The sequence below is a fragment of the Ranitomeya imitator genome, chromosome 8 (genome assembly GCF_032444005.1).
Source record: "Ranitomeya imitator isolate aRanImi1 chromosome 8, aRanImi1.pri, whole genome shotgun sequence".
In the NCBI taxonomy this organism is placed as follows: Eukaryota; Metazoa; Chordata; class Amphibia; order Anura; family Dendrobatidae; genus Ranitomeya; species Ranitomeya imitator.
Window position 1 is genome coordinate 152,445,605 of NC_091289.1, and position 17,428 is coordinate 152,463,032.

Sequence of the window (17,428 nt, forward strand, 5' to 3'; positions counted from 1 at the left end):
AGGAGGTAAATAATTATATGTATAACAGGGGAAGGCACTGCGTAGCAGAACTATTTGCAGCGAGTGATGTAGTCATCTTGAGCCTCTAGATGGTGCCATTAACTCATTTTATTTCCTTCACAACTTCCATTTGATAGTCTAGACTTTCTTTTCACATGTGAGTAATAATAATATGGTAATCTTTCATTTGTAAGACACCAAGGAATATGTTGGTGCTATATAAATAGAGGTTAAATAGAGGTTTATATAAAACGGTCACAAGTAGCATAGTTAAATTTAATACAATAATTGAAGTGAAACTAACGACGACCCTGCTCGTAAGAGCTGACAATCTACACTGAGTTGGGGGAGATACAAAGTACAGGTGCGTATCTACTCTGATCGTCCAGCCATCTTGCGCGAATGAGTACAGGGTGGTTGAAACCTTCATGCATTTAAGAATATTTTTTCCAGGCAGGCTACACTGTATGCAGAATTATTAGGCAAGTTGTATTTTGATCACATGATACTTTTTACACATGTTGTCCTACTCCAAGCCGTTCAGGCTAGATCAAACTACCAATTAAGTAAATCAGGTGATGTGCATCTCTGTAATGAGGAGGTGTGTTGTCTAATTACCTCAAAACCTTATATAAGGTGTGCGTAATTATTAGGCAACTTCCTTTCCTTTGTCAAAATGGGTCAGAAGAGAGATTTGACGGGCTCTGAAAAGTCCAAAATTGGGAGATGTCTTGCAGAGGGATGCAGCAGTCTTGAAATTGCCAAACTTTTGAAGCGTGATCACCGAACAATCAAGCGTTTCATGGCAAATAGCCAACAGGGTCGCAAGAAGTGTGTTGGGCAAAAAAGGCGCAAAATAACTGCCCATGAATTGAGGAAAATCAAGTGTGAAGCTGCCAAGATGCCATTTGCCAAAAGTTTTGCCATATTTCAGAGCTGCAACGTTACTGGAGTAACAAAAAGCACAAGGTGTGCGATACTCAGGGACATGGCCAAGGAAAGGAAGGCTGAAAAACGACCACCTTTGAACAAGAAACATGAAATAAAACGTCAAGACTGGGCCAAGAAATATCTTAAGACTGACTTTTCAAAGGTTTTATGGACTGATGAAATGAGAGTGACTCTTGATGGGCCAGAGGCTGGATCAGTAAAGGGCAGAGAGCTCCACTTCGACTCAGACGCCAGCAAGGTGGAAGTGGGGTACTGGTATGGGCTGGTATTATCAAAGATGAACTTGTGGAACCTTTTCGGGTTGAGGATGGAGTGAAGCTCAACTCCCAGACCTACTGCCAGTTTCTGGAAGACAACTTTTTCAAGCAGTGGTAGAGGAAGAAGTCGGTACCATTCAAGAAAAACATGATTTTCATGCAGGACAATGCTCCATCACATGCCTCCAACTACTCCACTGGCTGGCCAGTAAAGGTCTCAAAGAAGAAATAATGACATGGCCCCCTTGTTCACCTGATCTGAACCTCATAGAGAACCTGTGGTCCCTCATAAAATGTGAGATCTACAGGGAGGATAAAACAGTACACCTCTTGGAACAGTGTCTGGGAGGCTGTGGTGGCTGCTGCACGCAATGTTGATCGTAAACAGATCAAGCAACTGACAGAATCTATGGATGGAAGGCTGTTGAGTGTCATAATTTTAAAGAAAGGTGGCTATATTGGTCACTCATTTTTTGGGGTTTTGTTTTTGCATGTCAGAAATGTTTATTTCTAAATTTTGTACAGTTATATTGGTTTACCTGGGGAAAATAAACAAGTGAGATGGGAATATATTTGGTTTTTATTAAGTTGCCTAATAATTATGCACAGTAATAGTTACCTGCACAAACAGATATCCTCCAAAGATAGCCAAATCTAAAAAGAAAACCACTCCAACTTCCAAAAATATTAAGCTTTGATATTTGAGTCTTTTGGGTTGATTGAGAACATAGTTGTTGATCAATAATAAAAATAATCCTCTAAAATACAACTTGCCTAATAATTCTGCACTCAGTGTAGTTGCACTACATTCTTGTGTTTACACCCGTACATGAAAAAATACTACCGATATCATCAGTGTTTTGGATCCGTGTTTGATCTGTGTATCTGCTTTTACTATCCGATTGTGTAATCCGATTTTTTTTTTTTTTTTTTTTTCACGGATGGCTAATCTTTCCCCAAACACAATGGCCGATTTAATCCGCCATCATGTGCCTTTAACAGCCGCTAGTAAATGGCATAACCAAAAAAATCAAATTATCAAAATTACATTTTTTTGGGGTGAGGCGGGAGAGGGGGGCGATGCAATATTACAATAAGAGCTGATCAAAACACTGTATCTACTCCAAAATGGCATGAGAAAAAACATTAGCTCAGAGCATAAAAAACTAAGCCCTAACAGCCCTAGATTTTCAAAAACGTAAACGTTACAGATCTCGGAAAATGGCTACAAAAGCAAGCGAGCAGCAAAGTTTCTTGATACACATTGAAATACAGGTAAAGAATCCAGATACTGAAGCATCAAAAACAAGATACTACAGTGAATGGTTCTTTAAATTCAGAGTTTTTTATTCATTAAACTCACTTTTTTAATGTTTAATTTGATTGGTAGACACAATATATTAATCAGATATAGGAATGCAACAGAGAGCGCTAAAGAAAAATTGCTGACTGATAAAATGAAAGATGTAACAACTAAGAACCATCTCTCTTCCGAAGTAGATTAAACATGTAACTAACTTCCAAATCTACATACCTATAACCTAACACCGTACACTTTCATGTTGCTATATAACCCCGCACCATGTTTTGTGTTTCGTACTCTCTTCCTGAGGCACGGTGTGGTGTTGAGCTGAAAAAGGAAAGAATAAATAGTAATGAAAGCAATGTAACATGAGGTGGAGGCGTCCCTATGTGGTGGTGATGTAGTTATGCGCAGGTATTGGTAGCTGCACATGCGCAATTTAACCAACCTATTCTGTCCTCGCTAAATAAGGCAGGCTCATGTAGCTATTCAGGCAGCTAAACCGCTATACTGGAGTCCAATAAGGAGACTGTGGTTGAGTCTATGTTTTTATTGAACGTGATCGTATATTGGTGCGGTGAAACTGTAAACAATCATGTACATACAATCAGTGCATGGTATAGTAGAAATACATACTACACATGTTGTACATTATGCTTTGATATTTACAAGGCTAGTAACTGAACTAGGAGTACAACTGACTAAGCTAGGCTAATATTAGAGCATAAATTACCTACAGAAAGCATATAGACATACCGGCAATGCAATCGCAAGGGGGATGAAGTGAAAGCATCTTTCTTTGAAAGCAGACTGAAGGAAATGGAGGAAAATGGAGGGAGATTGAGGCTGAGCTACCATAATGCATTGCCATGCATTGCTGCGGATCTGCAGCAGTTTTCCATGTGGTATACAGTACTATGTTAAGCTATGGAAAACAAAAACCGCTGTGCACATGCTGCGGAAAAAAATGCGTGGAAACGCAGCGGTTTATTTTCCGCAGCATGTCAATTCTTTGTGCGGAATCCAAAGCGGTTTTCCATCTGCTCCAATAAAAACTGCAGATGGAAAACCGCAGCAGAATCAGCATTAAAAACCGCGGTAAATCCGCAGTAAAAATCGCAGCGGTTTTTCACTGTGGATTTTGCAAATCCGCTGCGGAAAATTCCGCAATGGAATCCGCAATGTGTGCACATAGCCTAACACTCATCCAACCTCTTCCAGATCTTTGAGGCCAGTCTCAGGGCGGTTTATATTAATGTCTCTGATCCTTACTGCGTGTTTGACTGACTCTTCTCCCAGGTATTTGACTAATAGTTCTAGCTCTTCCCTGTGTTGTAGCCCCAAGTCTCTGTAACATTCAGCTTGGTCAGGGAATTTCATGAGTCCCTTGGCAACCAGTTCACGTCGTGTGAAGAACTTAGCAAATTCTGTTGTGAACCGATTGTCAGCAGAGTATACTGGTGATGGGTCGCCCTGATAGTGATGTGAGGTACGTTCATATCTGTTAGTGTCCTCAGGGTGGTGCCAGCCAGTGTCGTATTGCTTCGGTTCAACCTACGGTGTGTCAGCAGGGTTATCTACGTTGGTTACCTGGTGAGAGGCAAGGTAGTCATTAGCAGAGTTGTTTTGCCCCATGTTTTCGAGTTCGTTTCTGTCCTGGAGCTGAGCCTCATGACGATTCTCACTCGCTTCGCTGGAGACATCGTATTCTAGTTTTTGTAGTAGTTCAGTGTTCTAGTTTGGATCAGGAAATTCATTATCATACTGAGATGTGCGTTGTGGTGAGTCTTGCAGTGGAAACTCCAGACTCAACATACTGCTTCAGCTATGCAGCTTGGGGTTTTGTGCTGCTTCTAGCGATTCTGCTTCGTTGAGGGCTGTGGCAGCTTCCCTTTTTGCCGCTAGGCTTTTTAAGGCGGCATCCACGCGTGCCTTCTCTAACTTAAGTTGCATCTCTTGGTCAGCAAAGCTCGCTCGCATTTTGGCAGCTTCAGCATTTGCGCTGGCAATGGCGTCTGCGCTGCTGATGGATGTTGTTTTTAAGGAGACGGAAGTAACAGATCTTGTCCTGTGTGATTTGTGAGACATATCAGAAAAAATACCGCACTCAGACTTGGTGTGATGCAAAAAGGTTTTTCAACACATTTATTGTAGCCAAAAAAAAGGAAAAGGTAATCATAGAAATACATGAACAGACGTGTTCAAATCAGACCAAACCCAACGTTTCGACCCACCTGGGTCTTACTCATGGGGTTGCTTGGTTTCCAGAGATATGCACATATATGGCAACTAAAAGGAAGCAGAAGGGCAAATTCTCTAATACGAGTCCTGTCTCTGTACTGTCTAAGTAGGGTTCTCCAGTGTCCAGGTATTCGACTGTATACAGTAAGACGATTATACATCTAAGGGAACTTAGTCTTATATAGCGTGATCCTAAGGTATTCTGTAGCAATGGTGCCCGAAACAGTCCAGAAGGGTATACGGGAGTAAGAAGATCTACAGGCCCTATTAAATATAGCCGGGTTGAGCGTGCTGGATGGTCCTGTACAGACGGCGCACTAAAGCCAAGAAGGTAAAGCTTCAAAGGAATGATGGTGGGTGGTGGATAGTAGATGCCTAGAGTTCCTGTAGAGCCTGGAGTACTGGACCTGAGAAGTCCTGGGTCTGCAGTGTGAAGAGGTGGAGCGGCACTCCCGTGCCTAGCTCAGGGGAGTGCCGCTCCACCTCCTCTTCACACTGCAGACCCAGGACTTCTCAGGTCCAGTACTCCAGGCTCTACAGGAACTCTAGGCATCTACTATCCACCACCCACCATCATTCCTTTGAAGCTTTACCTTCTTGGCTTTAGTGCGCCGTCTGTACAGGACCATCCAGCACGCTCAACCCGGCTATATTTAATAGGGCCTGTAGATCTTCTTACTCCCGTATACCCTTCTGGACTGTTTCGGGCACCATTGCTACAGAATACCTTAGGATCACGCTATATAAGACTAAGTTCCCTTAGATGTATAATCGTCTTACTGTATACAGTCGAATACCTGGACACTGGAGAACCCTACTTAGACAGTACAGAGACAGGACTCGTATTAGAGAATTTGCCCTTCTGCTTCCTTTTAGTTGCCATATATGTGCATATCTCTGGAAACCAAGCAACCCCATGAGTAAGACCCAGGTGGGTCGAAACGTTGGGTTTGGTCTGATTTGAACACGTCTGTTCATGTATTTCTATGATTACCTTTTCCTTTTTTTTGGCTACAATAAATGTGTTGAAAAACCTTTTTGCATCACACCAAGTCTGAGTGCGGTATTTTTTCTGATATGACTGTTCGGGCCTTCGGGTCTGTCTTACCAGCACCGTGAACATTTTCGATCTGAGTGCATACCATTATTTCTCCTATTTGTGAGACATGGTGTCTTGGGAAAGTGCTTGGCTGTGCAGAGTTTGCTGTAGCTGTATTTAGTCTGTGTAGCCGGTGACTTGAATCCCACTAGTTGGATGGCTGCCATTTCACTGTTCTGTCCTCACTAAATAAGGCAGGCTCATGTAGCTATACAGGCAGCTAAACCGCTATACTGGAGTCCAATAAGGAGACTGTGGTTGAGTCTGTACTTTTGTTGAACGTGATAGTATACTGGTGCGGTGAAACTGTAAACGATCCTATACATACAATCAGTGCATAGTATAGCAGAATACATACTACACATGTTGTACATTATGCATGAACATTTACAAGGCTAGTAACTGAACTAGGAGTACAACTGACTAAGCTAGGCTAATATTAGATTGAAATTACCTACAGAAAGCATAAAGACATACTGGCAATGCAATCGCAAGGGGGATGAAGTGAAAGTGTCTTTCTTTGAAAGCAGACTGCAGGAAATGGAGGAAAATGAAGGGAGATTGAGGCTGAGCTACCATAATGCATTGCAAAAGGGGGAGGAGAATCAGACATGGAAAATAGAAAAAAACAGAAAATAGGACTGTAAACATGACTCTGACCGCTAAAGGGAGCCAAAACACTACAGACAAATAAAGATATGAATATCTGAGTTCTTGTATAGTCATACTAGTGAAAAAAACTGCAAATTATGCAAGATAATCAGAGATAACAAATTGGATGGCGGAGACAGAACACACCCTTCAAAAAAATAAGAACTTCTGCCTTCAGCCCTTCACCAAGCATGCGCATGGCCGTTATATGGGACACGTCTACCCAGGAAAACTGCTGATGCACCTACCAGTAACTTCAGCTGTGCAATAAAGAGCCGTAGAAGGTGGAATCGTTGCATGTGCACACTGGTCCGATGGCAAGACTGAAGAATATTTAGGTAGGCAAACCATAAAGGGAAAATTTAAAATCAGTTCACGTTTGCGAAATAAGTGTTTAACCCCTTAGTGACCACCAATATGACTTAAAACTGACCTACGATATAAGAGAATAGCATCCCTCTATGGGTGACAATCCAGCAGCTATCAGCTGTACACTATAGCTGACAACTTGCTGCATCAGGCACGATCAGTGTTGGCACCAACCATGGACGTTTAATCCCTTAAATACTGCTGTCAATAGTGACTATAGCATTTAGATGGTTGTCAATGTGGGGGCTTCTTCTATAATCCCATCGGCACCCTGAGATATTGATTGTGTGGTCCTACTGTTTGCTATGACAATTCATGGCGAAATAACAGCCTTAGAGTCTGCCGGCTATAGGGACCTGCTCGGATGTTAGAAACATTTAGGTGGTAAAAATATATATATTTTCTGTCAAGTCACTATTAATTCCTGAAAAGCACATGAAGGGTTAAACTACCTGAAAGCGATTTTGAACAAGTTGAGGCGTGCCGTTTTTAAAATGGTATCACTTTTGGTGGATTCCGATATTTGTTTCATGTTAACAAAATAAAACAACATTTCTCAAATGGTGCTGATGTGTATGGCAGACATAAGGGAAATGTTATTTACTGTTTTTGCGTAATATGACTCTGGATTAAAGGGGTAAGCATTCAAAGTTTGACAATCGCAATTTTTAATTATTTTTTTGCCAATTTCTGATATTTTTTATAAATAAGCACTAAGCGCATCAACCTAAACTTACCATTATCATAAAGTATAATGTGTCACAAAAAAATAAACCTCAATCAATGGGATGTGTTGAAGCATGCCAGAGTTATTACTACATAGTGACACATGTCAGATTTCAAAAATGTGTCCCGGTCATTAAGGGTTTAAAATATAAATACATATACAGGAAGTCCCTTGCATAATCGACGCAAACTGAATGAATAATTTATTACTTAGTTCTTCTGCGTTCCATAATGAAGTGTTCCTCAACACTAGTCTGCAAGGCCCCAACAACAGATCAGGTTTTCAGGATTTTCCTAGTATTTCACAGGTGATAATTCCATCAAATTATCACCAGCGACATACTATGGAAATCTGTTTTAGATCAGAATAAAGTTCTGCTAGCTGGGCTTTTTTTCATCTTTTCTGAAATCGGACACATAATGGAACACATTCAGACCCCATAATTAATGACGTCCCTCTGCTTCAGTTTGCATTAATTATGGAACTCTTTTTCTGTCAAAACTGATGAGAATAATGGAGTGCCCCCAGACGCAGGGCTGCGGGTTACTCGGTACCGGTACTCTCTGTCTCCGTTCTAGGGTTGTCACGGTGGCTGGACCCGGTCCGTGACCCTGCTAAGGGGCGTCCAATGAAAGGGGTGATGAAAGTCAGCTAAGGTTTTGTGACGCCACCTGTGGTATTCGGTCAGGGTGACCGACGCTGCTTGGGGTCCACTGGGGTGGTGTTATGGCAGCTAGATGGTATACCTTCCCATAGGTGAAGTATAGCCCCAGGGCTTCCCAGTAGTGTAGGTGGTGATAATGTGAGGCGCGGTTAATAACGAGGACACAGGGTTGCAGTCTCTTTACCTTTTACTGAAGACTTTGGGATCCTCAATCCAGAGCACTGCTAACTGGGCTGCCTGAGACCGGCCGGTCCGAAGGCACATCCAGAGTTCCCTTTGCAGGTGGAAATCAGTGCCTACCACTAGCACCTGTGTGTTGTAGTTCTTCCCTGCTGAGCATTCGGGATAGTCCTCACAACTTTCGTGTTCGTTCTTTCTCTCTCTCTCCATCCCCCAAGTTTATCTGGATAGGACGCACCCGTTTGACGGGAAGGCTCGGAGCTATTCTGGGACCCTAGAGACACCCCTCTCCACGCTTGCCCCCTATGTCTTCTTAGGTGATGTATGGTAGACAGCCAACCTATAATCAACTGTCCTGCGGTATTTGAAGTAGTGCTTGGAGTCAGTTACTTCCTCGGTGTTCCGGTCACCGGCTACGCGCCTCAGTAGGATGTTGCCGTTCTCGGGGCACGACTCCTACTGGCTCTCCTTTGTGCTTTGATCTCGTTTCTCACTTTCCACAATACCCTTCTCTTCGTCTCCTTTCTTAGGATGCCACCGCAAGGTAGTGCAGGCGCGGCTCTGTCACATTCCACTCTTTCTGCTAGGTACCTGCCAGGAACCCACCCCTGACAGGTCCTCCCTGGAGCTTTCTCGCGTTCTGTTCTAACTTCCTATCCGACACCCAGTTTTACCAGTGTGAGGAGTGGCCTAATACATAGTGCCTTTTGCTCCCCCTGGTGGCCGGAGTGTGAAGTGTAATGTGTGACTGTGATACCTGATCAGGTGAACTCCTTTAGTGCAATCAGACATAACATCACTCCCCTTAGTGGCAGAGCGACATTACTGCAACGACCAGGACCCTGGGGCGCTGCAAGAAGACATGCTCGGAGTCTAATGGACCAGAGACACTAATTCAATTTTAGAACTGATATGTGTTTGGCTCAATGAAACTCTATGGGTCAGTGTGCTGACGGAGGAAGAAAAAACGACAGCACTAGCATGTCGCATGAATGTGTGAATGTAGCCTAATGTGTATGGGGGCACCTGTCTCTTTGCCCGGCAGATGACATTGGAGGAGATAAGGATAAAGCACGTCTGGTTTTGAACTGCTGATTAGTGATGAGCGAGTTTTCCCGAGCACGCTCAGGTGGTCTCCAAGTATTTGTTAGTGTTCAGAGATTGTTTTCATCTCTGCAGCTGAATGATTTACAGCTACTAGCCAGGCTGAGTACATGTGGGGGTTGCCTGGGAATCCCCACATGTAATCAAGCTGTCTAGTAGCCGCAAATCATTCAGCTGAGGCGATGAAAACTTAATCTCCGAGCAGTTACAAATACTCGGAGAATACCCAAGCGTGCTCAGGAAAACCCGAGCAACGAGTATACTCTCTCATCGCTACTGCTGATCCCTATGTGCTCTAAGAGATCAACTGCCACAGCTGCTATCTCATGGAGAACTTGGGAAGAGCGAGACACAGCCACCGGCTAAATCGCTGTTAGCCAACAGCTATCTGTTTGTGGTTATGACTGTCCTCGGCAGGTACTAATTATAAATATATTTTTCATTATAATATCGAAGATTAAAAATAATCTTTTTTTATATATATATACTGGCCATTCAGATTGTGATGATTTCTTCTGAAGCACTTATTTAAGTTGTACTGCTATGAGAACTCTATCTTAATTTAAAACTAATTAAGCCCCACTTCTACTTGTAAGACTAATAATTGTGAAGGTAAATGTACTGTAGAGAACATGTAGTGTCATGAAATTGATTGATGCATCTTTAAACTTGGAAACGCACCACCATAGGTGCAAGGTTAAAATGTCTTTCTAATTGTTTGCATGAACCAACCAGCGGCACTAAACAGCCTCTAATCCGCTACCGGTCAGCGGTTGTTTAATAACCTGTTCACACTGGCAGACCACGCTTAAGGTACCGTCTCACAGTGGCACTTTGGTCGCTACGACGGCACGATCTGTGACATTCCAGCGATATACTTACGATCTCGCTGTGTCTGACACGCTACTGCGATCAGGAACCCCGCTGAGAATCGTACGTCGTAGCAGATCGTTTGAAACTTTCTTTCGTCGTCAAGTGTCCCGCTGTGGCGGCATGATCGCATCGTGTAACAAAGGTGTGCACGATATTGTATACGATGCGCGCATAGTAACCAACAGCTTCTACATCGCAAACACGTCATGAAATTATCGCTCCAGCATCGTGCATTGCGAAGTGTGACCACAGTCTACGACGCTGGAGTGATAATGGAGCGATGCTGGAGCGTCACGGATCGTGCCGTCGTAGCGACCAAAGTGCCACTGTGAGACGGTACCCTTAGGTTGCACACTGATTAATCTGTAGCAGATCACTCGGAGTGCACAGGCTGCTATTGTTCTTGGCAGGGGGCTGCATCAACTGCAAAACTTTTAACAGCATCTGTGTCCTCAGGCTGTCAGTACTATTAACAGCTGTGGTAGAGCACAGAGCCACCTGCTCCGTGATCCATCACTTACTTCAGCGGGCCAAAGGACGTTGGCATGATGACGTCACTGCATCGTGTCTTCCACGTCGACTGCAAGACAGGAAAGGAGACTGCGGCCGGATTAGATGAGTATAACTTGTATTTTTTTTATTTTCTGTGGGCTGTGGGGGGACCATCATATATGTATTCAGGGTGTGGGAGACCATCATTCTGTATAGGGGGACCATGCTACTATATGAATGGCTGTGGGTGGATTATCATACTTTATTGGGGCTATGAGGGTCAGTCATACTGTGTGGGGAGCTGTGGAGACTATCATACTGGTGTGAGGGCAGTTGTGACAATCCTACTGTGTTGGGGCTGTAGGAGGCCATCATACTATATGGAAGGCTGTGGGGAGGTACAATCATACTGTATTTAGGATGTGGAGGGACCATCATACTGTATTGGGGGCTGTGGGCAACTACCCTACTGTGTGGTGGACATCATGCTGTATGGGGGGCACTGGTGACCATCATGGTGTATGAGGGGGGATGTGTAGATAATTATACTGTGTGGGTTTTGTAGGGTCATCATGGTGTTTCCACATTCCTCCACCAACACATTCTGCATGGAGGGCATTTTGGGTGCATCATACTGTTTGGGGATCATGGAAGGAGAACACTACGGAGCTTCAGTAGTGGCAAAATAATGGTGTAAGTTCCACAATACATATTCCTGTGTCCTAAATAGTTTGAAGGTATGTTCTGCTGTGACTGCTCCTAAGTGCCGTGATGGTAATCACAGGACCCTTTTACGAAAGACCTATAAGTTCCTACTTAGGGTTATTATATGGGGGCATACTGCGAAATCATTATAGGGAGGCATCATTATTGTAAGAAAGGACGCGAGATGTTTTGTATTATTATAAGGAGGTATGAAGACATTATTGTAATTACAAAGGGTAAAAGGAAATTATTAACAGGAGGCACAGGGGACATTATTTCTATAGGGTGCTGAATAACTAACTGAAAGGAGGCACAGGGGAGCATAATTGCTATGAGGAAGTAAAAAGGGAATAGTATTATTATGTAGGGCTCTGAGGTGGCAGAGTTATTGTATGGGACACAGCAGGAGGGTACTGTTACTATAAAAGGCCCATTAGGGGGCATTGTTACTGTCTAGTGCACTGGTTATAGAGCTTTGTGGTTTGCATAGAAATGGGCAAATGTGAGGAAAGTCCTGGAAAAACAGCAAGTCTTAACATGTCTGTGCATTACATTTTGCAGGGACAAGTTATGGATTAAAGAAGTAGTCATGGTAACCTTGGATGAATAGAAAAGAAAAGGGAAAATTTAATGACTGATCATATGGGACCTCACTAGTGAGAAACTTTACAGAATACATATACATTATAGTGCTTGCACACGTGCTGTGACTCATTCTAACAGCCCTTGTGCTGATCTTTATGGGCTGTGAAGAGTCCCACTGATCTGATAACACTGGCCTATTCTAAAGGCCCCGTCACACATAGCGACGCTTGAGCGATTCCGACAACGATACGACCTGTCAGGGATCGCTCAAGCGTCGCTATGTGGTCGCTGGTGAGATGTCACACAGTGCGATCTCCCCAACGACGCAGCAGCGATGCGGTGACCTGTAGCAACCTGTAGAACGATGCTATTTCATGATTCAATGGGACGTCCTGTCAGCGAGGTCGTTGGTAAGGTGTCAAACACAGCGATGTGTGCTACCCAGCGGGACCTCCAACGATCAAAAAATGGCCCAGGCCATTCCGACACGACCAGCGATCTCACAGCAGGGGCCTGATCGCTGCTACATGTCACACATAGCGAGATCGCTACTGAGATCGCTGTTGCATCACAAAACTTGTGACTCAGCAGCGATCTCGCTAGCGATCTCGCTGTGTGTGACGGGGGCTTAAGTATCAATAATCTAAACCTCAAGGCTCTGAATCAGAAATTACTGCTGGCAGATTACTGCTATTTATTCTGTAAAATTGTGAATGCAGCTGTTGGCTATTAACAGCCTGTAATCGATGATGAGTATAAGATAAAGAAATATTAGGTCGTTTTCACTCATCCTATATTCTCATAGTGTTCTGTCCATTATAAACAAGTACTCATTATAGTCTAAGGCATGCTCACATGTCCAGCTTTTTTATAGCTAAATTGACGCTATCCGTGTGATATCATAATGCTGTCCACTTTTATCTTTTCACTGTCAAATAGGTAGAAGTTGGAAAATGTTGATCTTTTTCAATACTTTCAAACAAAAACCACACTTATGGACCAAAAAATGACAAAAATAATTTAAAAATCATTGACCAAACTGTATCCATATAAGGGGATAGATATGATTTTTCATTGCAGTTCTTAACCCCTTTCTGACATCGGACGTACTATCCCGTCCATGTGGGGTGGGCCCCTATGACCATGGACGGGATAGTACGTCCAGCGCGATCGGCGGCGCTCACGGGGGGAGCGCCGCCGATCGCGGCCGGGTGTCAGTTGCCTATCGCAGCTGACATCCGGCACTATGTGCCAGGAGCGGTCACGGACCGCCCCCGGCACATTAACCCCTGGCACACCGCGATCAAAGATGATCGCGATGTGCCGGCGGTGCAGGGAAGCACCGCGCAGGGAGGGGGCTCCCTGCGGGCTTCCCTGAGCCCCCCGCAGCAACGCGATGTGATCGCGTTGCTGCGAGGGTCTTACCTCCCTCCCTCCCTGCTCGAGCCCTGGATCCAAGATGGCCGCGGATCCGGGTCCTGCAGGGAGGGAGGTGGCTTCACAGAGCCTGCTCAGAGCAGGCACTGTGAAGGCTGCAGCACTCTGAGACAGATCAGTGATCTGACAGAGTGCTGTGCAAACTGTCAGATCACTGATTTGTGATGTCCCCCCCTGGGACAAAGTAAAAAAGTAAAAAAAAAAAATGTCAAATGTGTAAAAAAAATTAAAAAAAATATTCCAAAATAATGAAAAAAAAAAAAAAAATATTATTCCCATAAATACATTTCTTTATCTAAATAAAAAAAACAAAACAATAAAAGTACACATATTTAGTATCGCCGCGTCCGTAACGGCCCGATCTATAAAACTGGCCCACTAGTTAACCCCTTCAGTAAACATCGTAAGAAAAAAAGAAAAAAAACGAGGCAAAAAACAACGCTTTATTATCATACCGCCGAACAAAAAGTGGAATAACACGCGATCAAAAAGACAGATATAAATAAACATGGTACCGCTGAAAACGTCATCTTGTCCCGCAAAAAACAAGCTGCCATACAGCATCATCAGCAAAAAAATAAAAAAGTTATAGTCCTGAGAATAAAGCGATGCCAAAATAATTATTTTTTCTATAAAATAGTTTTTATCGTATAAAAGCGCCAAAACATAAAAAAATGATATAAATGAGGTGTCGCTGTAATCGTACTGACCCGAAGAATAAAACTGCTTTATCAATTTTACCAAACGCGGAACGGTATAAACGCCTCCCCCAAAAGAAATTCATGAATAGCTGGTTTTTGGTCATTCTGCCTCACAAAAATCAGAATAAAAAGCGATCAAAAAATGTCACGTGCCCGAAAATGTTACCAATAAAAACGTCAACTCGTCCCGCAAAAAACAAGACCTCACATGACTCTGTGAACCAAAATATAGAAAAATTATAGCTCTCAAAATGTGGTAACGCAAAAAATATTTTTTGCAATAAAAAGCGTCTTTCAGTGTGTGACGGCTGCCAATCATAAAAATCCGCTAAAAAAAACCGCTATAAAAGTAAATCAAACCCCCCTTCATCACCCCCTTAGTTAGGGAAAAATTAAAAAAATGTATTTATTTCCATTTTCCCATTAGGGTTAGGGCTAGGGTTAGGGCTAGGGTTAGGGCTAGGGTTAGGGTTAGGGTTAGGGCTAGGGCTAGGGTTAGGGCTAGGGTTAGGGCTAGGGTTAGGGCTAGGGTTAGGGTTAGGGCTAGGGTTAGGGCTAGGGTTAGGGCTAGGGTTAGGGCTAGGGTTAGGATTAGGGTTAGGGCTAGGGTTAGGGCTAGGGCTACAGTTTGGGTTGGGGCTAAAGTTACAGTTAGGGTTTAGATTACATTTACGGTTGGGAATAGGGTTGGGATTAGGGTTAGGGGTGTGTCTGGGTTAGAGGTGTGGTTAGGGTTACTGTTGGGATTAGGGTTAGGGATGTGTTTGGATTAGGGTTTCAGTTATAATTGTAGGGTTTCCACTGTTTAGGCACATCAGGGGCTCTCCAAACGCGACATGGCGTCCGATCTCAATTCCAGCCAATTCTGCGTTGAAAAAGTAAAACAGTGCTTCTTCCCTTCCGAGCTCTCCCGTGTGCCCAAACAGGGGTTTACCCCCACATATGGGGTATCAGCGTACTCAGGACAAATAGGACAACAACTTTTGGGGTCCAATTTCTCCTGTTACCCTTGGGAAAATACAAAACTCGGGGCTAAAACATATTTTTTGTGGGAAAAAAAAGATTTTTTATTTTCACGGCTCTGCGTTATAAACTGTAGTGAAACACTTGGGGGTTCAAAGTTCTCACAACACATCTAGATTAGTTCCCTGGGGGGTCTAGTTTCCAATACGGGGTCACTTGTGGGGGGTTTCTACTGTTTAGGTACATTAGGGGTTCTGCAAACGCAATGTGACGTCTACAGACCATTCCATCTAAGTCTGCATTCCAAATGGCGCTCCTTCCCTTCCGAGCTCTGCCATGCGCTCAAACGGTGGTTTCCCCCAACATACGGGGTATCAGCGTACTCAGGACAAATTGGACAACAACTTTTGGGGTCGAATTTCTCCTCTTACCCTCGGGAAAATACAAAACTGGGGGCTAAAAAATAATTTTGGGGGGAAAGATTTTTTTTTTTTAATTTTCACGGCTCTGCGTTACAAACTGTAGTGAAACACTTGGGGGTTCAAAGCTATCACAACACATCTAGATGAGTTCCTTAGGGGGTCTAGTTTCCAAAATGGTGTCACTTGTGGGAGGTTTCTACTGTTTAGGTACATTAGGGGCTCTGCAAATGCAATGTGACACCTGCAGACCATTCCATCTAAGTCCTCATTCCAAATGGAGCTCCTTCCCTTCCGAGCCCTCCCATGCGCCCAAACAGTGGTTCCCCCCCACATATGGTGTATCATCGCACTCAGGACAAATTGGGCAACAAATTTTGGGGTCCAATTTCTCCTGTTACCCTCAGGAAAATACAAAACTGGGGGCTAAAAAAATAATTTTTGTGGGGAAAAAATTTTGTTTTATTTTTACGGCTCTGCATTATAAACTTCTGTGAAGCACTTGGTGGGTCAAAGTGCTCACCACACCTCTAGATAAGTTCCTTAGGGGGTCTACTTTCCAAAATAGTGTCATTTGCGGGGGGTTTCAAGGTTTAGGCACATCAGTTGCTTTTCAAACGCAACATGGCGTTCTATCTCAATTCCTGTCAATTTTGTTTTGAAAAGTCAAACGGCGCTCCTTCCCTTCCGAGCTCTCCCATCCGCCCAAACAGTGGTTTACCCCCACATATGGGGTATCAGCGTACTCAGGACAAATTGTACAACAACTTTTGGGGTCCAATTTCTTCTCTTACCCTTGGGAAAATAAAAACTTGGGGGCGAAAATATAATTTTTGTGAAAAAATATGATTTTTTATTTTTACGGTTCTACATTATAAACTTCTGTGAAGCACTTGGTGGGTCAAAGTGCTCACCACACCTCTAGATAAGTTCCTTAGGGGGTCTACTTTCCAAAATGGTGTCACTTGTGGGGGGTTTCAATGTTTAGCCACATCAGGGGCTCTCCAAACGAAACATGGCGTCCCATCTCAATTCCAGTCAATTTTGCATTGAAAAGTCAAATGGCACTCCTTCACTTCCGAGCTCTGCCATGCGCCCAAACAGTGGTTTACCCCCACATGTGGGGTATTGGCATACTCAGGACAAATTGTACAACAATGTTTGGGGTCCATTTTCTCCTGTTACCCTTGGTAAAATAAAACAAATTGGAGCTGAATTAAATTTTTTGTGAAAAAAAGTTAAATGTTCATTTTTATTTAAACATTCAAAAAATTCCTGTGAAGCACCAGAAGGGTTAATAAACTTCTTGAATATGGTTTTGAGCACCTTGAGGGGTGTAGTTTTTAGAATGGTGTCACACTTGGGTATTTTCTATCATATAGACCCCTCAAAGTGACTTCAAATGAGATGTGGTCCCTAAAATAAAATGGTGTTGTAGAAATGAGAAATTGCTGGTCAACTTTTAACCCTTATAACTCCCTAACAAAAAAAAAATTTTGGTTCCAAAATTGTGCTGATGTAAAGTAGACATGTGGGAAATGTTACTTATTAAGTATTTTGTGTGACATATCTCTGTGATTTAATTGCATAAAAATTCAAAGTTGGAAAATTGCGAAATTTTCATAATTTTCGCCAAATTTCCGTTTTTTTCACAAATAAACGCAGGTACTATCAAAGAATTTTTACCATTGTCATGAAGTACAATAT

General features: G+C 43.2%; 1 protein-coding gene across 1 annotated transcript in view; it reads left to right on the forward strand.

The window, feature by feature from the left end:
• The window catches only part of BRDT (bromodomain testis associated), a 137,421-nt gene that overhangs the window by 72,532 nt on the left and 47,461 nt on the right, over positions 1-17,428 (forward strand). The window contains exons 14-15 of the mRNA XM_069737625.1: positions 3,850-3,971; positions 5,542-5,683. Coding sequence (XP_069593726.1) covers positions 3,850-3,971; positions 5,542-5,683 — 264 coding nt within the window. The remainder of the gene's footprint in view (positions 1-3,849; positions 3,972-5,541; positions 5,684-17,428) is intronic.